The sequence below is a fragment of the Pleurodeles waltl genome, chromosome 3_1 (assembly GCF_031143425.1).
Source record: "Pleurodeles waltl isolate 20211129_DDA chromosome 3_1, aPleWal1.hap1.20221129, whole genome shotgun sequence".
Classification (NCBI taxonomy): domain Eukaryota; kingdom Metazoa; phylum Chordata; class Amphibia; order Caudata; family Salamandridae; genus Pleurodeles; species Pleurodeles waltl.
Genome location: NC_090440.1, coordinates 1,340,031,513 through 1,340,054,656, shown reverse-complemented (window position 1 = coordinate 1,340,054,656; position 23,144 = coordinate 1,340,031,513). Strand labels below are relative to the sequence as shown.

The 23,144-nt window shown below is 46.8% G+C and overlaps 1 protein-coding gene across 3 annotated transcripts in view; it reads right to left on the bottom strand.

The window, feature by feature from the left end:
- UBE4A (ubiquitination factor E4A) overlaps positions 1–23,144 on the bottom strand; it is a 267,483-nt gene that overhangs the window by 76,600 nt on the left and 167,739 nt on the right. For 2 of the 3 annotated variants that reach the window (XM_069224741.1, XM_069224739.1), the window contains exon 19: positions 3,007–3,164. In XM_069224741.1, coding sequence (XP_069080842.1) covers positions 3,007–3,164 — 158 coding nt within the window. Of the gene's footprint in view, positions 1–2,675; positions 2,786–3,006; positions 3,165–23,144 lie in introns of those variants that run through there. The other variant, XM_069224740.1, reaches the window with a different exon arrangement.

Here is a 23,144-nt window from a genome sequence, read left to right as displayed (position 1 = left end):
CCTATTTTGCACAGCAAGGTGGATGGGAGAGCCGATGAGGAATATGCAGTTAGATAGAGCATTTTACGGCTAAAGTGTTACCAAAAGGTATATAACTTGTTCTTCGGATAGAGACTTCTAACCACAGATTTCTCACTTTAGAATAGATACTCAAGCAACATCTCCAACCAACGTGGGTCTGCGAACCAGCTTAGGCTAAAAAGTCCTGGAGGACCAAACCAGCAATATGCCGGTCCCGATGGACCTGACTGTCAGTCAGTAGTGTTTCATGAATGTGTGAATGATGCCCACATAGCAGCTTCACAGATGTCTAGGAGAGGCACTCCAAGCGCTAATGCAGTAGTAGTCGCTTATGCTCTGGTGGAATAAGCCTGCAAGCTTTGAGGAGTCTGCTTCTTAGCCAACTTGCAGCAGATTTTTATGCAGAGCACAAACCACTTTGTGTTTTTGGTGCAATCAATGTAAAAGGAGGGAGCTCATTTGGAGTCCCCAAGATAGAGCCTCTCCTCCTCCTTGGAATGATTAGGCGGCACGAAAAATGTCAACAACCTAATGTTTTAGCTAACATGGAAAGAGGTCACGACCTTCGGCTGGAAGGAGGCCTGGGTCTAAATAATCAGTTCATCTGGATAGAAGCAGGTGTCGGGGTGGTTGAACTGAAAGAGCCCGAGGCTTGCTCATCCTCCTGGGTGACGTAATTGCCACTAGAACGACTGTCTTAAGATCAATAAACAGAGGGATAGGGAGGGTTATTGGTCCAGTGTATAGCCTCCCAATAGCTACGTAAATCAAGATAATACACTGTTCCAGTAAAGAAGGAGAGGATACTCAGGAGGGGGTCCTAATTTTTAGGAGCAAAAACCTCACACACCCAAAAGGGTGTCATGCTTCATCATCGGAGTTGCTCCTCGTCAGACTGGCACTGCAATGTCTGACGGGCACCACCCCAAATGGGGGGGGGGGCTCTTTGCCGGAGTTCTTAATCAATGATGATGCCACGACCCTACATAAGAGTGTGAAGGGAGGAGATCAAAAGAAAAAAGTTTAAGATTGGCTCTCTAAATCTAGAAGGGAATGATCTATTTAATAGTCTGCACGAGGATCAGAGGCCAAGATTAAAAAATATAGTCATGAGAGTGAAACAGAGGTAATGGTCAATCACTCTATAATAAAAAAAGAGAACAGAGGGCGGGGAATTTCCAAGCCATCCCTCGTCAGGGTCAACATGTTTCGCGTCGCTAGTGGCCCAAATGGGTCCGGTGACGCTTCTTCAGGACCAGTTAGCTATATGTATCTCCTAATCATAAATAACGCGGATAGTTACACACCAAAATTGTCAGTACAAGCGTATCCAGTCACTTACACTAGTGTAGGGAGGAACTACTATTCCTATCTGTCGCCCTGTAATACAAAAGTTAAAACAGGTGAAATATCAATAGGTATGTTCATAGTGACGTATTCATCAACATAAGAGAAGAGAAAGGGGGGTGTCAGACTAACGGGTCCTGAAGAAGCGTCACCGGACCCATTTGGGCCACTAGCGACGCAAAACATGTTGACCCTGACGAGGGATGGCTTGGAAATTCCCCGCCCTCTGTTCTCTTTTTTTATTATAGAGTGATTGACCATTACCTCTGTTTCACTCTCATGACTATATTTTGTAATCTTGGCCTCTGATCCTCGTGCAGACTATTAAATAGATCATTCCCTTCTAGATTTAGAGAGCCAATCTTAAACTTTTTCCTTTTGATCTCCTCCCTTCACACTCTTATGTAGGGTCGTGGCAAAATCATTGATTAAGATCTCTGGCAAAGAGCCCCCCCCATTTGGGGTGGTGCCCGTCAGACATTGCAGTGCCAGTCTGACGAGGAGCAACTCCGATGATGAAGCATGACACCCTTTTGGGTGTGTGAGGTTTTTGCTCCTAAAAATTAGGACCCCCTCTGAGTATCCTCTCATTCTTTACTGGAACAGAGTATTATCTTGATTTACGACTGTCTTAAGAGTCAGAAGCCTTAAGGAGCAGCTGTGCATAGGCTCAAAAGGGGAACACAAACAGTACTACCAAGTTAAGGTCCCACATGGGATTAATAAAACCGTTAGGTGGAAACAGATGCTGCAAGCCCTTAAAAAAACATGTCAGAAAGGATGACTGAAAAAGGGAGGGCTGATCTGGCAACCGCAAAAACTCCAAAATGGCAGAAAGATAACCTTGAACAGTTCCCAGGTCAAGGCCTTGCTGAGCAAAGGACAAAAACAAACAATAGCACATCTGACAGGGAAGCATAAAGTTTGGGTCAATTTATTATGAGGAACACCCAACCACAAACTTGTCCCAGCAGTAGGCTTATATCTTCTTTTTTGAGGTAAGCCTGGCTCCCAGAATTACCTCACAGATGTCACTGCTGAATCTCTAATGTCAATGTTCCCACTTAGTCCCGCTCTTCTTAAGGACTCAGAGGAGGAGCGATATTGCTGGAAAGGCACATAGGAGTATCAGGGATCCCTCCCCTAGATCGTCCATGGGACTGGAAATGATGCAGGGCATTCTTGTGCCACACCACTAGGAGAGTTATGGGTTGCTCCCAGATTGAAGTTGGGAGCATCAACTGTCAGTTGGTGCAGGCCTTCGAGACATAGTCTGACCCCCCCCCCCAGCATCAAATGCTATGCAGACCATTACTCCATTACTTTGCGGGCAGTTCTCTTAGGGTGAAGTAGGAGCATCTCTTTTCTTCCCTCTTCTAGGTTAGAGTGCTAAAAACACTCAACAGATTTCCGCTATCTGAGGAGAAAACAAGCATTAATACAAAGCATTTCTTAACGTTTATGGGTGCAGAAAGCTTCAAAAGACTTATAAAATGCCTCTCTAAAACACAACACTGCATGTCCCAGAAACACTGTCGGATTTAACTACTTGCATCAAATATATGACAAATAACTCTATATTAATAGCATCTGAAATACTGCTGCTGCTTTAGAATGAGCACAAGAGCTTGTGCTAACCTTAGCAGGTGGCGGGCAATAGTGGCCCTGTCAACTGTGACTTTTGATGACGGCAGCATCACAGGGTCAACCATCAGCGCGCTCATTATTGGATCCAGGAACTCATCTGGTGCATCAGCATAGGTCTCTTCATCTTGATGCTGGCGGTCTGCAAAAGACTGAAGTGGACAGCCTGTTCAGGTTGCTTCCTGATGACACCATGATGAACCTCCTTGTGAAGCACTGACAATCGAGATGATGAACCACATCTTATTAAAACCATAACAGTCTACATTCTGAGACACCTCCCTGTCTGAACATATGCCATGTTTCAACCACTGACCAGAGGTACTACAAATCCCCTTCAGATTATTAGAGGAAAACAATGGGACAAAAACCTGTCAGAATCACTGAAAGGAAACAATATACATGTGTGCTACAGTCACAATGCAGACTGGACACGTTCTGTTAGAATCAGTACCGAGAGATCATGCTACATGTGCAACCTGTTTGAATCAGCGTTGGCAGTTATGTTTGTGGTGACAGAAATCCTTTGCAGCGGTTCTATCATAAGCCCTGCAAGAAATGTTCTCAGTGTTGTAAAAATCAGGACAAAGGGCGGTATGTTGTAGTGGCTGCACAAGGCACTGACTATTCAGATGTTCCCAAAGTAATCAAGTTATGGAGTACTCAAATTAATCGAACCCACTGGCAATTGCTGAAGGCTCCATTTCAGTCTATCCTTTTTTCCCCCAAACAATGCCAATCTAAACACTTACGCAAATTAGTTCTACTCCGCTCCTCATGGAACTAGCCCATGCTGAACTGCCAGATGAGGCCCTCTCCAGAAACTACCACAAGCCCCAAACCGGTTTCGACCTACTTAGACTTATCACTGATGTATAGCATGAGTCTCATGGCACAGTGAGCACAGGACCCACGATGGGCATACCCATTACACTTAGGGTGTCAACTAAAACAACAAGTTGATGGATGTAATGCTTAGATTAATCTCAGCCAGTGGCAATCACTTGGGTTGCATTCCAGTCCATAATTTTTTGCCAAACATGCCACTGTAGACAAAGGCCCACTTAAGCAAATCAGTACCAACCCTGCTCCTCATGGAAACTCTCCTACCCGAATTGCCAAATGAGTGGCCCTCCAGAAGGGACCACATGCAATCCTACTTGGGTATCATCAGCAAGTAAGGTATAGCTTGAGTCCTATTCCCATCTGGAGGGGGGCTGGTTGGACTGTTTCTATGGGAGCAGAACAAAGACTGATTTACATAAGAAGGGTCTATGTTTATAAAAGACATACTTCAGTGGAGAAGTGTGGCACAATGGTTAGAGCGGCAGACCCTGAAGCAGAGATCTGGCTCAAGACCAGGGTTCAAGTCCCGCTTCAGCAGGTCTTGGGCTCAATTCCCTTGGACCAGATAATTCTCGCATCAGTGCCTAATCTAATTAATGAGTCCCACTCTGCAACTCTGGGCAATAGCTTGCTTAATCTCCACAATGGCCCCAACAGCGCTTGGATGCCTGGCTTCACCCTGGGAGTGCCCAGGAGTGGGCACCTCACAGGGAAAAGCCAGGAGGGGTTCCATAGCGGTATGAGTACAGCGCCTTGAGACCCTAACGGGTGAGTAGTGCGCTATACAAGTGCAAAGTTTTTACAGTTTTTTTTTTTTTTTTACAGTTTATAAAAGCCCACTAGGCGAAAAATGATGGTCTGGAATGCGACCTAGAGCGATTGCAAGTGGCTGAGTATAATTAAAGCATTCCTTCCGTCACCTTGTTGTTTTTACAGTAGCGTGAGGGAGGTTTGCCAAAGCTTCTGAACCATGTATGGGAGGAGTGGGAGAGGTGGAAAAGCGTAGGCAAATATCCCTGACCGGTTCATCCATGGTGCATTGCACATGTATTGGGGTCTGGGAACCTGGAGTTGAAGTTTTGGCAGTTTCCTCAGTTGCAAAAAGGTCTTAGTCAGGGAACTCCCAAAGACTGAAGTACAGGAGTAGGACTTTAAGGAGGAGTTGTACTAGTGGACTTGGTGCACATTCTGCAGAGCAGCTCTTCAAATTTGTGATCCACGCCACCAATATATTTTGCTTGTAAGTGTATGTTGTTGTGGTGCCAGACCAGCGCCCACCCCAAATACTCTGCACAAGTGCTCTCAGCTGCTGAGACTGTATGTATGTATTTTGGGAGGGGGGGGAGAGAATGGGGGGAGAAACGGCACAAGCCCTGAAGATCATGTCTTGCAGATGTGCCCCTCAAACCTCCTCCCCCGCCCCCCCAACCCAACAGCCTGTGAGGGATGAGTGCAGTGTGATGGTTAACTTCGGAACTGGGTCTGAAAAGAACTGGCCCTGCAAAAGAAAGTTGCAGTTTTGACACTGCAGAGTGAGATGGTTGTTGGGCCACACAAACATTAGAGCTTCTGAGTGACCAAACGCTTGTGACCATTGCACTGCCAGGCACGCCTGTAGTGGACACATGTAACCTTACCTGGGGGACAAAGGGGATATAGTAGGCCTTTAGCCCAAGAAGGTGCATGACAGTTTTGACTGTTACATGGTGATCTGGCTAAGAAAGGCAATAACCGTTGGAACGCATGGACCCTTGCCTGGCTGGAATAAGCCTTCACTGTGATAGTGTTGAGAACTGACCCGAGGAACTGCTGGATCTTAAGGTGTTGAAGATGCTATTGACAGTACTGATGGTGATCCCTATATCTATGGAGACTTGAGTGTTTGCCAGACATTGTTGTCTGTCTGGGCTGTTGATCAGCCAGTCGGCCAAGTAAAGGAACACATGTATGCAGCTGAGATGACTGGCTACCATCGCAATGCATTTTGTAAACACCCTCAGGGCCGTAACTATCCCAAAGAGCAGGACTTTGAATTGTAAATGCTGCTCACTCACCACGAACCTCGGGTAGAAGCGTTGAGCAGGGTGAATCGGAATGTGGAAATAGATTTCCTTCAAATCAAGGGCAGTCATGAAATCACCTTGCATCAGATGGAGGAAGTCCTATGGTGTGATCATAAGGAAGTGCCCCGACAGGATGTCCTTGCTGAGTCCCCTGATATAGAGTATAGGCCTGAGGGTCCCATCTTTCTTGGCAATTATGGAGGTATAGGGAGTAAACCTGTTTGCCATGTCGGTGTTGTGGCACGGGCTCTATTGTGCCCTTGAGGATGAGCGCCTGTCCCTCCTCTGGAAGGGTGTTTGGGGAGAGAGAGGAGGGGGATGGTGTTGGGATGTTTGATGGAAATGCAGTGAGTTCCAAGCAGTAACCCTGCCTTACGATGGAGAGGACCCATTGGTTGAAGGAGATTTCTTCCCAATGAAAGTGTAGTGTGATTGGGGTGCGGAGGAGGAGAGAGAAAATCTGTGTTCTTCTGCATCCTTTCTAGCATCTGATCAACCTGTGGTCTAAAGAGGTGTTTTCTGTTGAACGGAAAGTTTAGCAGATACTGTTGGACCTCTGGCTTGCTTTATGGGGATACTGATATTGATACCCCTGGCTGCAGTTTCAGCTGCCAAAAGGGTGCACCTAATGGTTGTGTTGGAAATAATTTTGGCCTCAGAGACAAGCTTGGGGCCACTTTCCCTATACTGCTCTGGGAGGTGCTGAAGAAGTTCCTCCATCTAATCCCTGTGGGCCCTGTCATCAGGAAAAAATAAATCAACTGAATTGGCAATCCACCAGCGAGTGGCAGATTGCGAGGCATCCCTCTTGTCTGCTGCATTTATCTTCTTACTTTCGAGTCAGTGGGTGAGGGTGGTTGTATTTTTTTTATGTACACTCTCTCTCACTACTCAGACCTTTACTGGCTCCCTGAAGGTGTTGGGTCAAATTTTAAGCAGGCGCGTGAGCGTGGGCTGGAAGTGCGCAGTACACTGAGTAGTGGACAGAGTCTTGATCAGGAAGTCTTTGTCTTCCTGAATGCTGTAATGGTCTACATTTGAGAATGCGACAGCCCTGTGGATAATCTCACAGTAAAAGAGGATACCATCAGGAGGGGGAGAAGCAGGCTGAGTAGAGATCTGGATCAGTGTCTCCCAAGTGAGGGGAAGGGGGGTAAATCAAATCTGAATTTGTCCCAAAGGTTGTATTTAAGTTCAGAAGCATATGCCTCCTCAGAGATCTACAGGGTATGATGGACTGTCACCCTCCCCTGGCCCTGATCCCATCTCCCACCCACCCCTCGCACCAAAAGAGGAAAGAGGAGAACTCTCCAGGAAAGAAGGTGGAGGTGGCCTATATGGTAATGGCAGAGGGGAGGAGGTGGATGGAGAGGTAATAATTCAAGACTGATTTGCATATCACTGTGTCCAAATTAAGGCAGCATGGTGTGCAAAATAACAATGGACTGGAATGCGGCCCCAAGTAATTACCAGTGGCTGAGATCAATTTAAACTTTACATCTATCACTTTTTTGTATACTTTAGTGTGTTGCCCTAAGTGGGAAGGGTATGCCCAGATGTGGCTCCTGTGCACACTGTCACTTGAACCAGGATACACCTGGCTGATAAGCCCTAACTAGCATGAAACTGGCCATGGGTTGCTTGTGTTTGGTGTAGGAGGCTGGCTCAGTATATGGAGTACACCTATAATTGAGGCAATCCCTACTGAGCCCAGGCAACCCTTAGTGATAGTGTAGTGGTTCCAGATAACCAGAGCTCTCAAAGGCTAGCTGCGGAGAGCAGCTAAGGCTTATAAGGGAGGGTGGGAAGCAATTGCAAATACCACATAGGTCAGTCAGTGATGTACACACAAGAAAGGACCACACCAGTGGTAGAAGAATAATGTATTATTAATTAAAACACAGGCACTAAACTAACTTTGGTATATCTCCCAAACTGAGATATAGACACACAAAAATATACTTGGAAAAGGGTAAGAAAATGTATAAAATAACATGGGCCCCTATGGTGAGGAGGGGAAAACCATATACTAAAACAAAAAAAAGAAAGAAATGATGTCAAAGGCACAACTAACCAAGGCGGACACCCGAGGATCTTCAAGACTAGGGAAGTACTAAAAACAGCAAGGGTAAATAATTAGATTTCCCCAGGCACCTATGTGCCGAGGTGCTACCCCAGGACAATGTCCATAGGATAACATGGGGAAGTCGCTGTTAGAATTTTCATGCTCCTGAACCATTCCAAGAGAACCCAGAGGAAACCCATTGGAATAATAAAGGAAGTTCAAGACTGTCCCCACCTGTGGATATCCAGAGAAGTGGAGTACCTACACCAGGGAGCCCAAGTACATAGGGGTGAAGTTGTGCCGGAACCTCTTGTTGAAGCCAATGCCAAGTGTTTCAGGTTTTGGAGTCCAGCAAGGTCTAAGGGACTCAACCTTTATAGGTAAGTCAGGGCCAACCCTCAGCAAGCAGGAGGGACAGCAGGAATCGTTGGCGACCCCAAGAGAACCCTCTGGCAGCAGGCACAGGGAGTCACAGGGAAGCCTCAGCAGCACACGAAGATGGATGCCCATGCCACAGGGGTTGCAGGGAGGAATTTGTTCTTGGAGCTGTGTGGTGCTGGAGGCTGGGGATTCTTGGAGCTAGGAGGTTTTTGGTTGAAGAGCCAACAAGCCTGGGCAACAATAAACAGACATGGTGCACAGGGGTTACGGCCAAGCAGCTCCATCGAGGGAGCACAGACTTCTCAGATGCAAAGAAGTGAGCCAGACCTCTGGAGAGCCACAGAACCGCCACCTGTGTTGTAGAGCCTTGAAGAGTCTGTGGAACAGCAGGATCTACAAACCAGTTGTCGACGGTCAGGTGCCTTCGTATGCAGGGAGTGACTCCTTCACTCCAAGGGACATTCCTTCTTGCTGTCCTAAGTGCAGGAAGAGCCTTGTGACTCTGGGGGATGCACAACCACGGAGATTGCAGAGTCCTTGCAATGCACAGGGAAAAAGTTGCAGTAGGAGCCCTCCTACTCGATGCAGTCTTGTCATGGTTCCTGGTGAAGTCCGGCGGCGGTTCTAGTGTCCAGGTCGCAGAAGTGTCTTGCAGAAGAGTACTGCAGACGAATCTAGGGTCCCCACCCGCAGGGAAGCCCTTAAGTAATCTAGGAAGGGGGTTGGCCAACTTCTGCAGTGACCCACCTATTGGGGATGGGGGACGTGGGGGGGAGGGGGGCAAGGAGGAGTTTTGGGGGGTCAGGGACGCTAATCTGGTAGTCTGACCAGTCAGATCCTCCCAGGGACCTCTGCTCATCTTATTTTCAAAATGGCAGAATCAAGTGCCCACCTGGCAGAGCTTGGGTCACCTCCCTCGGGAAGGAGCTAAACAGGGGGTGGTCACTCCCCTGTCTTTTGTGTGGTTTTGCGCCAGAGCGTGAGACGGGGGCTCCTGCACTGAAGCAAACCGGTTTATGCAAGCAGGCCACCAAATATGCCCTTCAAAGCAGTCTGGTGGCACTCAAGAGCACACCTACTCTAGCCCAGAGACACCTATTTCTAAAAGAGATAGTAACACCTCTCCTCTACAGGACATTATTTGTTCTGCCTTCCCACGCCAGAGTTAGAATTAGCAGCAGGAGGGAAGACAGTGTCCAGGGTCGGCGGCAGCACTGGCTTGCACGCAGACCCTGCAAGGCTTTACAGGCAGGCATGGGGGGGGGGGGATCCTCTAAGGAACCCCCACAGAACATGGTATCATGCAACTAATACTGGAATCTGTGTAGTTGCATGATTTCAGCATGTACGATACCAAACATGACTAGGTATGGTGAAGCCATTATGTAGTTGGACATCTTGTGATGACCGGTGTCCACTACATACTTTGAAATGGCTTCCCTGCACTTACAATGCCCAGAACATGGAGTCTGGGGTGTGTAGGAGCACCTCTGCTCATGCAGGGGTGCCCTCACATTTAGAACCACGCATTCTCCCCTTTGGCTGAAGGGTCTACCTTAGGGGTGACTAATGGGGTCAGAGTGCAGTGACCGAGAGATAAGGTAAACTTTACATCTGGGGTGAAAGGTGCATGCAACATTTCACACAGGCTGGGGTGGTAGGCCTGTAGTCAAAGTCTACATGGGCTCCCATGGGTGGCATTATGCATGCTGCAGCCCATTGGGGATCCTTGAAGTACCAATGCCCTAGGTACCCAAGTACCATATACTAGGGACTTACAGGGTACACCAATATGCCAAATGTAGGGTATAAAAGTTGCTTACCAACTAAATTTAGGGGAGGATCCCTGTGCACAACTGTGAAAACACACTGACACCAGGCAAAAATTGGGGGTAACTAACGAAAGAGGACAAGACTAACCTTGCTCAGTTGATTCTTCATTTTCTATGTTCCACTGAAAAGTCCAACCCCTGTAGGGAAATGGACCACCTCAAACGTTTTGGATTCTTACCCTCTCATAAGCCATGAGATGGGCTTCTGGTCTGTCTGAACGATGAAGTGCCAAACAGGCATGACCTCAATTTCTTCAGATCCCAAACTACAGCAAAGGTCTCCCTCTCTAGGAGCCAACCTCCTGCTAATAAAAGCTATTTGTTGATCCTGGCCCTCTTTTATTAAGTTGGGATAGTACTGCTTCTATTACTATTTCTGAAGCATCAGTCTAAACAATTAACTGTTTTGAGCAGTCAGGGCTTTTTAGAATTGGAGCGGAGCACATGGCCTTCTTCAGGGCATCAAAGGCCTCTTGATGGCTAACTGTCAAGTTTACCTTTTAGGCATTTTCTTAGAGGTAAGATCATTCAGGGGTGTCAGAATGGACCCATACACCCCTTCACAAATCTCCAGTAATACCCAGTCAGGCTCAGAAAAGCTCAGGCCCAAATCTGAGTAGTGGGAGCAACCCAATCCACAATGGTTTTGATTTTGCTCTATAAAAGTTTAACTTGCCCCTCGCCTACCAGGTGGCCCAAGTAACAATTTTGCTCTGCCTTATCTGGCATATACTGGCTTTGATTGTGAGGCCTGCCTTTTTCAAGGCCTCAAGTACACTCCTGAGGTGGACCAGGTGATCCTGCAAAATGGAAGTAAAGACAGCACTATTGTCTAGATATGCTGCACTAAAGTCTTCCAAACCTGCCAGAACATGATGCGGCAACCTCTGGAATGTGGCAGGTGCATTTTGCAATTCAAAGGGCATCACAGTGAACTGGAAGTGCCCACCAGGGGTGGAAAATGCAGTTTTGGGATTGGCAGCATCTGTTAGCCTGATTTGCCAATAGCCTGTAGACAGGTCAAACATGCTTCTATACGTGACTGCAGCCAGAGTGTCAATAAGTTCATCTGCTCTGGGGATAGGATGGACATCGGTCTTTGCGACTGCACGGAGACCTCTGTAGTCTACACAGAACCTCATATCTTTCTTTCGGCCTTGGGAATGAGATTTGGGTACAAGGACTAGCCCACGGGCTGTCTGAAGTTTCATAACCCCCAACTCTAGCAGCTTGGAGACTTCTGCTCTGATACAATCTGTAACATGGCTAGGTTGCCTGTAGATGTTACCCTTAACAGGAAGACTGTCACCTGCATCCACACCATGGGCACACCAGGTAGTCTGACTGGGTGTCAGAAAAGAGTTCTGGGAACTGACTGACCACCTGTGTGCAATTAGTTTGTTGTTGGTTAGTGAGGCTGTCAGCAAAGACTACTCCATCAACTGAACCATCAACAGGGTTGTTTAAGAGGGGATCAGGGAGAGGGTCACTCTCTTCCTCATGCCCCTCTTCACTGTCGACGAGCAAGCTCATGTCAGCCCTATCAAAGTAAGGCTTTAGGCCGTTCACATGAAGCACCCTATGGGGGCTTCTTGGAAGTACCCAGGTCCACCAAATAGGTGACCTCACCTTTCTTCTCTACAATTGTATGGGGGCCACTCCATTTGTCTTGGAGTACTTTCGAGGCCACAGTTGCCAAAACCCTAGTAAAAAAGCCAGAACAGCCTTTTAGCCATGCAATAACCTTTGCAGTTCTTGGCTGGCCTCAAGTTTATTTATTTTTAGGTTGTTTTTTTTTTAGCCCTTTTCATATACTCAACCATATGTGAATGAAGGCCTAGTACATAATCCACAATGTCGTGTTTGGGAAGTTTGAGGCTGCTCCCATCCCTCCTTCACAAGACAAAGAGGACCCCTAACTGGATGTCCAAACAGAAGCTCAAATAGATTGTAGCCCACTTCCTTCTATGGAACCTCTCTGTAGGCAAACAGAAGGCAAGGTAGTAGTACATCCCATCTCCACCTGCGTTTTTCAGAGTCCCATAACCATATTTTTGAGGGTTTGTTGAATCTTTCGACTAACCAGCTTCTTTGTGGATGATAGCGGGTGGTGAATTTATAATTTACACCACACTCCTTCCATATTGCTTCCAGGAAGCCAGACATGAAGTCTGCACTTCTGTCTGACCCCAACCTCCTTACGAAAACCCACCATGGAAGAGATTCCTCAGAGGGCCTTGGCCACTGCAGGAACTGTAGTGGTTCTAATGGGAATAGCTTCTGGGTACCTGGTGGCATGGTTCACCACGTCCAGGATAAATCTGTTCCCAGATGCCGTTTAAAACTGTTCCAAGAGGGTCTAGGGGACCAACAATGCCAATCCCTACACTCTCGAAGGGAACCCCTATCACTGGTATATGGATTAATGGGGTTTCTGTAGTGCCATCTGATTTGCCACCGACATGACAGGTGACACAGGAGCAACAATACTCCTTTGTGTCTTCAGACACGTGGGGCCAATGAAAGTGTGGAACACGTCTGTCCCAAGCCTTGCTTTGCCCAAAACATCCTGAAAGGGGTATGTCATGTGCCAGGGTCAATAGAAACTCCCTAAACGTCTGAGGGACAACCAACCTCTTGGTAGCAGCAGGATTGGGGTATCTAGCCTCAGAATATAAGAGACCATCCTCCCAGTAAACCGTATGGGGTCCACTGACATCACCTGCCTCTTCTGCAGCTGCTTGTTGTCTCAGCCTTCAAGAGTGGTGCAGGATTTCTGCTCCAGACTCAATTACCTCCTGGAGGGTCTCCCCACCACCAAAAGCTCTGTGGTGTCAGGCCCAAGCCCATCTGGGGCAGTTTCCTCACAAAGGGCAAGATAATTTCCGGGAGGAGACTGATCCTCACATGAAGTCTAGGGGGGGGAGGATAATGCCTCACCCTTCCCACCTCCCTTCTTGGGAGCTGCGTGGGCCATTGATTCAGGCTGCAATGCTCCTTGTTCTCCTTGCTTCTTGGCCTTTGCTCTAGTTGCCACAAACACTCTCAGGAACATCCAGCATTGTTGCATGGGCTTGCAACTCCACTTCACTCAAGCTGAAGTCTCCAAATCATTGCCCATAAGACACTCTACAGGAATGGATGAAGATACTACAACTTTCTTAGGGCCAGTAACACCCCCCTGCTGAAATTAACCATGCCATGGGGCGGCACTTAGTGATGTTGGCGGAGTTGGTTACTTGGTAAGTGTGCCCAAGTAGGATTACCTCAGGAGACACCAGTTTTTCAGCCATCATAGTGACACTTGGACCTATGTCCCTGTAAGCCTCTGCCTCAATACCATCCATTCATGAGGGGATGCTGCCTGTATTTCCCCATATTAGGAGGCCAGGCAGCCAAAGTGGCAAAGGGCTCCTATTTGACATGGTCATCCCCACTTTCTGTCTTTCTTACATCCCCCCTTCCAAATTAAAGAGAATGAGATAACCTTTCCCAAGAGAGTCTTCATTGTCTAAGTGGAAGAACCTGGCACCTGCACTGGCATGGTCAGTCCCAGGTCTGTGTTCCACAGTAAAGTCTAATCCCTGTAGGGATATAGACCACCTCAAAAGTTTGGGGTTTTCACCTTTCATTTACATCAGCCATCTCAGAGGCCTGTGGTCAGCTTGAACAAGGAAGTGAGAACCAAACAGGTATGGTTTCAACTTCATTAGGGACCAGACCACAACAAAGGCTTCTCTCTCAAAGGCACTCCAATGCTGCTCTCCGGGGAGTAACCTCTTGCTAACGAAAGTAACAGGTTGGTCATGGCCATCATCATTGGTTTGGGACAGGACCACTTTTATCCAGTGTTCAGAGGCATCTGTCTGCACTATGAACTGCTTAAAATAATCTGGAGCTTTGAGAATGGGTGCTGAGCACATTGCTTCCTTCAGAGTGTCAAAAGCCTATTGACAGCTCACTGTCCAGATTACTTTCTTTTGCATCTTTTTGGAGGTCGGTTCTGTGAGGGGGTGCCACAATGGTACCTTACAGACCCCTTCACAAACCTCCTGTAGTACTCAGTCAAGCCAAGGAATGCTTTGCCTTGGGTCTGGGTGGTGGGAGCTTCCCAGCTCAGAATTGTCTGGATCTCATGTCACAGTGGCTGAACTTACCCTCCATCTACCAGATGACCCAAGTTTACATCCTTGTCCTATCTGTCACTTGTTTGCCTCTGCAGTGAGGCCTGCATTCCGCAGATCTTCAAGAACCTTGCCAAGGTGGATCAGGTGATCCTGCCAATTTGAGTTAAAGACAGCAATATCATTAAGATATGTTGCATTAAAGGCTTCCAACTCAGCAAGGACTTTATTCACCAATTTTTGGAAGGTGGCACAGGAATTGTTTAAACCAACTGGCTTAACAGTGAACGGATAATGCCCACCTGGGGTCGAGAAGGCTGATCTTTATTTTGCTCAAGGGGCAGACTAACCTGCTAGTACCCTGATGTCAAATCAAAGGTACTGAGAAATTTGGCTGCCCCTAACCTGTCAATCAATTTGTCTACTCTTGGAATAGGGTGTGACAGACCTCTATAGTCCACACAAAGCCTCAGGTCTTGATTGCCTCCCTTGGAATGAGGTCTGGGGCTTTCAGGGGGCTCAATCACTCATGAATCAAGCATCTTGCTTATTTTACCTCTGAGGCAATCCTTCACATGGTCAGGCTGTCTATAGATTTTACTCTCGACAGGCATGTGATCACCAGTGTCCACATCATGGACACACCAGTTAGTCTGACCATGAGTGAGGGGAAAGAACTCAGAATACTGCTGTAGGATTTGCCTGAAGTCAGCTTGCTGTTGGGCAGAGAGGGTGTCTGGAAAAAAACACTCATCAACTGACCAAGCTTCGTGGCTGTGGGAGAGGTCAGGAAGAAGCTAGCTCTCGAAGGGCCACATCAGCCTGGCCATGGAAGAGCTATAGGCCGTTCTCAAGGATGACCCTTTGAGGGTGACTGGGAATGCCTAGGTCCACCAGATAGGTGACCTCCCTTTTTTTCAAGTATGGGTTAAGGGCACCTTCATTTGTCCAGGAGTGTCCTGGGAGCCACAGGCTTCAGTGCCCACACCTTCTGCCCTGGTTGGAACTCCACCATGGCAGCCTTTTGTTTGGTCATACCAGAGCTTCTGGAGCTCTTGGCTGGCCTCAAGGTTTTTGGTTGCTTTTTCCATATACTCTGCCATTCTTGAACCTAGGCCTAGCACATAGTCCACAATATCGTGTTTGGGCTCTTTGACCGGTCTCTCCCAGCCTTCCCTCACTAGACTCAGTGGTCCTCTTACAGGATGACCAAACAGACGTTCAAAGGGAGGAAAAACCTACTCCCTTCTGTGGCTCTTCTCTTTAGGCGAAAAGCAAGCATGGTTACAGCACGTCCCATCTCCTATTGAGTTTTTCAGGGAGTCCTGAAATCATGCCCTTCTTGGTTGTGTTGAATCATACAACAAAACCATTTCCTTGTGGGTGATATGTTGTAATAAACTTATAGGTCACTCCACATGGCTTTGAGGTATGGAGACATGAAGTTACTACCTCTGTCTAATACCACCTCCTTAGGGAAGCCCACTCGAGTAAAAATACTGATTAGGGCAGTAGCAAGCGCAGGTATAGTGGTAAACCTAAGAGGTACAGCCTCAGGGTACCTGGTGGCATGTTCCATTACCACCAGTCTACATGTGTCCCTGATGCTGTTGGAGAGTCTAGGGGCCCCAACAATATCCACGCCTACCCTTTGAGAGGGAAATCCAACCACTAGGAGGGTAATTCAGGAGGCCTTTGGGTGTCCACCTGTCTTGCCACTGGCTTGACAGGTGACACAGGAATTGCAGACCTCCTTCACCTTCTGGGTAGTAACTGGCCAGTGAAAGTGAGGCACCAATCTACTCCAGAATTGAGTCCAAGCAAGATACCCAGCTAGGGGGATGTCATGAACCAAAAGTGAGTAGACACTCTCCGTATATCTAGGGCACTACCAATCCTAGTGGCACTAGTTTTGTGGTCTCTGGCCTCAGTATACCCTCCTCCCAATAGGTTCTGTGGGAGCCACTGACATCTCCCTTTTCATGGTGTGCAGCTTGCCGTCTCAGGCTCTCAAGAGTGGGACAGGTCCCCTGTTCCTGGCACAGCTCTTCCCTAGAAGGTCCCCTTGGGCCCAGGAGCTTTGCCGTTTAAGGCCCAATCTCCTGGGGCCTCAGTTCCCTCAAGAGCGGACAGGTCTTCTCCCTAAGGAGAGGGGACCTGAGCTTGCAGCTGCTCAGAAGCTGGCTTGCCATACTTCCTGCCTTTTCTCTTGGAGGGCTGGACCATTATTCCAAGCTCTAGCACCTCTTTCTCACTTTAGGCTTTGTAATGTGTTGTAGTGTTCACACACACACTCATTCAGGTATACCCAGCATAGTTGCATGGGTCTTTCTTTCTAAATCAGCCCAAGTTCAGGACTCCAGATCTTTTCCTAGCAGATAGGCTACAGGAATTATAGAGGATACCACCACCTTTGTCTGGCCATTAACCCCCCTCCTCACTCTAAGAACACCAGTGCCTTGGGGTGGACCTTAGCTTGGTTGTCAGCATTGAGGAGTGTGAAAGTTTCACCAGTTAGATACTGTTCTGGGGATATCCGTTTTTTCAGTCACCATGGTGACACTTGAGTCCAAATCCCTCAGTGCTTCAACTCTTATCCCGTTAATATGAGGCTGTTGACTGTATTTCTCCAGATGACTGGGTCAGACAGCCAGGGCAGCTACATCCACCCCACCCTCTGAGACTAAAGTTGTTCTGCCATGGTCTGAACTCACCTGGGATGCCATCTGGAGACTTACCACTGCAGCAGGGGCTGCAGGTGCACTAGGGGGATACTTTTACAGACAGATAGGGTCTCCGGGTTGGTGCCCATTGGCTTTGTAAGTGAAGCACCAAGCCTTTCCAGGGTCCCAGTTCATACCCTGGTACCTACCCTTGCTCCGTGTCTTGTTGATCACCCTCATGAACAGGTTTTTAGGGGCCTTTAGAAGACTATGTTTTAATCTTTTCCTTGATCACCATCTTTCCCTTGGGGGTCTTTTTGGCCTCTTTTTCACGGTCACCCCCAAAAGTGGTGGTCTTGGTCACCCTTGTTTTGACCCAGTGGTCTGCTTTCTTCCCCAATTCTTGAGAAGTAGTTGGACCTAGGCCTACCATGTACTGATGAAACTTCTCTACTTAATAGATGCTCTTTCAGAATTACATTATAAAGCCCATCATAATCATGCAAATTGTTACCTTTTAACCAGCCACCTAGTGTTTTGCTGAAAAGCTTACAAAATCTACCACTCCTACAGGCTTGCCACTGCTTACTTGGATGACTGACTCTAGGTTTTTTCATTTTTATTTCCTCAACTCAATTCTGTATGCTTGTGGTGGTGAGTCCAAAGCCCTTAACCAGGGGTCCTTCATAAGGTCAAAGGAATCTGTCTCACTCATTGTCAGAAGCCTGTCCCTACATTTCCCTGAGAACATCTCTCAGAGAAGAGAGCACCAATACTTTTGTTGAACTGTCTTATTGTACCGGCCCTCTCAAAGGCTGTAAACCATTTGGTGATATCATCACCTTCTACATAATTGGGGACAATCCCTTTGGGATTTTAGGGTCAAAGACTTCTTCTTTCTCCCTAGTTATAATTGTGCCGCCACCAGAGATGGGTCCTAGGCCCACCCTAGCTCTTTCTCGCTCTATAGCTAACAGTCTAGACTCTAACTCTTTCTTTTTGGCCACATTTTGGACTTCAGCATCTTCACTGTCTCTATCTCCTGGGGTAGTATCAGAAGTGCTCCCAGTGGTGTTACTGTCAGTTGAGTTGTGGAAGGATTCATCATCCTCTTCCACTTCCTCCTCAGTTTCCTGAGGGGCTCATTTGCTTGCCATGGTTTTATCATTTTCTGCAAGCAGTTGCTGCAGATGAGAGTTTGTGGGTTTAGGCCCCCTGGTAACCTTCCATGCTTGGCAGAAGACCTTAAGTTGGGCCAACTTAAGTTGTGAGTAGGGGCCCAGCTTCCACTCCAGAGATGAACCTGCTGCCTCAGTCAAGGTTTTACTGAAGTTGTAACCTTATTAGAAACTTAAAAAAATTCTAAGTGAACTACTTACAAATATTTAACTTAAGTTTTTTTGTTTTTTTTTAATTTTAAAAAGTTTGGGCTGGGGGAGTTAACAAAAGGCCCTACAGCTAATGTCAAACCATTTTGAGAAATCAAATGATTGGGAAACGTTTCCTAACTAAAGACAATTTTGGATTCCTGTAGGAAAGAGGCTCTTTTTGACATAATTACCCCTCCACATACTTTTTGGCTGGTACATGATGTGATTTTGACTAACACTGCACTCGGTTCCTTCTAAGCAGGCCCCCAGTGCCAGAGCTCTTTCCCAGAACTGCACAGTTGTTACCCCAGTTGGCAAAGCCTTTAGCACCCTCTGTAAATCCCTCATAAATGGTACCCCTGGTTCCTAGGGTACTAAAGGAGGTTCCTAAGGGCTGCAGCATGTATTGTGCCATTCTAAGGTATCCCTCACCAAGCACATGACAGGCTGTGTGTCTTAGTGAGGGCAAAAGTGAAAATGACATGGCACACAGCCTGTGTGCCATGTCTCCTAACACTGCATGCAATTATATATGTCATCCCTCTAGCAGGCAGCACAGCCGTAAGGTAGGGTGCCTTATATTACATGTGATGGCATATCTGCAAGAGTAAATATGCCCGAGCTATGTCTTAGAAAATTTTCAGACATAGTAAGTGACCAGGGAAGCCTTTTTAAATGCATGTGCCAGCTAAACGATGGCTTCACTGAAGATAGGGATGTTTGGTATCAAACATCTCGTATTGGTGAGTCCAGCCTCTGGTGTGCTCACAGACTGGGTACTACGAGCCTGCCCCACCTGAGTCGCCATTTTGGACCCCTAGGGTGAGAGCCTTTCACTCTCAAGAGGCCCAGAACAAAAGCCTGTCCAAGTAGAGGGTGTAACACCCCTCCCACAGGATGACCTTCTGATTAGCCTTCCTAAAGTGGCAAGCCTCAAAGGGATGCCATCTTTGAAATGTGAATTTGTCTCCCCTCAAAGGAGAGAACACCCGCACCCTTCCCCAAGCCCTTTTGACACCGGGACAGGCAGAAAAATTAGCTAGTCAGGTAGGCATGCCACCTCAAGGCTAGTACCACCTCTAAGGTGGGCTACTGTGAGGTTGACACAATTTTTCAGAGGTAGCCATCTTTAAGATGGCATACTTAGGAATTCTGGGACAGTGTTATGCCCACTTCTCACAATAAGTGGTCATATAGGTGGGATAGTGACCCCAAGGCCCTGATGACAGACGAAGACAAAGGACAAAAAAGAGCCGCAATAGCAAAAGGGGAGAAAAAAAGCAGCTGATCTGGTACCAACGCTGATGGCCTGTCTTCATCCCTCGTTGAAATCTGCACCAAATTAAATGAAACCCGGGAGGACTGCTTGCCTTCGAAAAAAAGTTTCAATACCTCCGATGAACAGCAGACCTGTTCTCCAACAAACTCCAAAGAAGGGACTCTGATGCCTCTGGAACCGACAAAACCCAAAACCTGAAGTCACCATTGCCTCTGCCATCTCCGATCCGAGTTGCAGTGGACAACAAGTGCCAACAAGGTTCCCCAACCCTCCAGAGTCTAAGTCCATCTTGGTTTAACCCCACCCCTCAGACTTCCCAATGATGCCTGCAGCCTCTGCACCAGCCCCCCTCTACTGCAACTGCTCTGATCAAGAAAACCCAACACCTAAGGACACCTCTGCACCCGTCGCCCCTGAGCCGTGGAGAAGACCAAAGCTGCCTACCTGTGCCTGGGCATTGAGAGGCCTGAGCCCCGCTGTTTTAGCCCGATGGGCCTCCTGGCCAGAGCCTGCAGACTCTTTTCACAGTGACCAATCTCCACAGGAATGCATTTGGCACCCAATGCTGTTTTTCATTCTGCACCCGGCCGCCCCAGTGCCGCTGATGGTGTACTGTGGGTGCTGCCTTAGACTTTGCCCACTACTCACCTTAACACCAGAAGATAGGTCCTGTAAGTCGCTGTACCCTACCCACTTACAGAACCTGTTTTTCCCCCATAGGATGACATTAAATAACTCAGAAATTGCACTGTGTCCACTTTTTAGAGTGAAAAGAATTCCTATTTAAAAATGTACTTAAACAATTTTTCTCTGATGCTTAAATATATAAAGATACTTGTTATTTTTCATAAATTGGTGTGGATCTCCTTCTTGAGTCGTGTGTCTCATTTACTGGCTATTGTGTGTAATTGTAGATATCTTGCACTCTTCTGTGTTAAGCCTAAGGCTGCTCGACCACACTACCCCTGAACAGAGCACAGCAAGCCCTCTACACTCACTGGGGAACCCCTGGACTATTTACACGGTATTCAGATACAGCATAACGGGGTGGCTTCCTTCAATTCCTTTGTGCAATCACCTATCAACCGAGTGGTACAGCAAGTGTCAAAGTCTTGTACACCACCGCTGCCACCAATGTAGGAAACTGGCTCTTTGTATGATGCATGAAAATGCGATAGATCGCATGAAGAGTCCAGGTGTTTGTTCCCTTACCAGTGGACAGAGCATGGTATGCAATCCCAAAGCACTCTATTAGGACGTAGTGTGGGTGAGCAGCCTTAGGCTTAACACAGAGGAGTGTGAGACACTTGCAAATACACACAGTCAATAAATGAGACTTGAGTCTTTGCACATTGTACCTCATTTTGATTCATTATATAAAGAACCAGCTTCCTACAGTTTTGCATCGTAAAGGGGAGATCCTGAGTTGTGTTGCCTGGTACCCCATCTCTCTTCAGAGGTCAGACTTGTTGGGCAAACCAGAATGAAATAATTTACGAGTTTTTCTTTATAAGAACTACATTTTTGGTCTATTTCTCACAGGCAGTGCTGAAAACTGCACCAGTCTACACCAATTTTATTTAATAGAATTTCTCGAGTGGAAAACCCACTTTGCTTGCACATGTGTAAACAATTAATTCCTGTTATACCCCACCACTTTCAAAATTACACCAGTTGCCAGTGTAAGTTGCCCTGCTTAATAATACTGTTGGATGAGCTGCAGAGAAGTGACGGATGCCCACCTCATCCCATGTTCCTTGACGCTGTACTGTTAGACCCCTAATTTGTAAAACTGATTCAGCTAATGCTACTAAATTGTTGGAGTGTAATCTTTTGTTCAATCCCTTTCCAACTTTTGGTAACTCATTTTCTCACTTGTGACCTCCTTTACGTATTTTGATCTATCCAGAATAACAGCGTTACCCCCTTTATCAGATGCTTTTATGAAGATTGTCATTTTGGAAATCTTGCAATGCAGACCAATCCTCCTTCATTGTGTTAGACTGACTGCATCTTGGGCATTGCCGTGCAATTCTACGTAACCCCTTTATAGTTGCCTCTTGAAACAAGTCTATCTTACTACCAGCAGGTAATGGGGGACAAAAACAAGAAATGGGTTGGCAGTGACACCTGTCGGAATCCCACTGACTGTACAAAATTCCCTATTTGGCAGGCTGTCAAGGTCACATCCATCCATGATTCCTTCAGATTCCCCCATCTAAACTGGCCAAAGCTCTGAGATGGTTCATATCCATCGTAGTAATGGGTGAAACTTCTTGTCTATTTGACGTACTGTGAGTTTTCTAGAAAATGTATACAGATAGATTCTGGCCACTGCTAAATCCATGCGTATGATTGGACAAAAAGTCAGTACTTTATTCAGAAGATTGATATGTTTGTCTTCCAACTTCTTAGAGGAGATGTTCGACATCAATTCCTTTTTGTTTCAAGTGTTTTCATTTTTTCTTGCCACCTCCTCTTTTGCCCTTTTCTCTCAGCTCTCCTTGTTCTCTTGCATTAATCTCCTGTTTGTTTTGAGGTCCCTTCCCATGTCTCTTTGTTTCCATGTAGTACAGATGCATTTCTCCTGAAAAATCCAGTTTGGGAAACATTGTGATGCTTAGGAGAGAGATATCAATATTTGATAATGAGTGTTCTTTCTCAAGTGTCTTATCCATAGCTTCGAGTGTTAGAAGTTGTTTTTCTTTAAATAATCTTTTTGAATCACAAGATTGAGTGACCACTCCTCTCGGTCCTTTGTTAGACTGTTTTCCCGAGGGTGGGTGAGGTAATAAAAAAATAGGATGTTCATGCCGTGTATATACATATGTACAGTATTTGCAGAAGAATTTTACTACAACGCCTACAGGCTTCCAGGGAGGAGGGAGGGGACATGTGAATTTATAGCACTACCGGCAACGAACAGATGTACATTGGGTAAGTGACATTTTCCGTTCAATGGCATGTGTAGCTATAGATACACACGCTTTGCATAGACTGTAAAGCAGATCCCTTTAATTAAGCGGTGGCTAGCCTGAAGGAGTTGAAGTAGCTTGAAAAATTGTCCTGAGCACTGTCTGGCCAACATTTGCTTGTTGGAGAGCTAGAACATCTACACAATAGTGCTTAGTGAATGTGTGTGGTGTAGAATAAGTAGCGGCCTTACAAATATCTGCTATTGGAATGTCTCCAAAAAAGGCCATATAAGCACCATTTTTCAGTAGAGGGGGCTCTCGGAGCTGTAGGTAATTGTCTTTTAGCTTTCAGACAACAACCTTGAATTCACTCGACTACCCATTTAGCTGTTCCATTTTTTTATTGGATTGACTTTATGAGGCATTGCAAATGCTACAAAAAAGCTGTTTAGATTTTCTGAAACTTTTAGTCCTGTCAATGTAATCCATAAGAGCTCGTTTAACATCTATTGTGTGGAGAGCTCTTTCAGCGACGGAGTCTGGCTCTGGGAAAAAACAGCCAACTCAACTGATAGGTTAATGTGAAATGGCGAA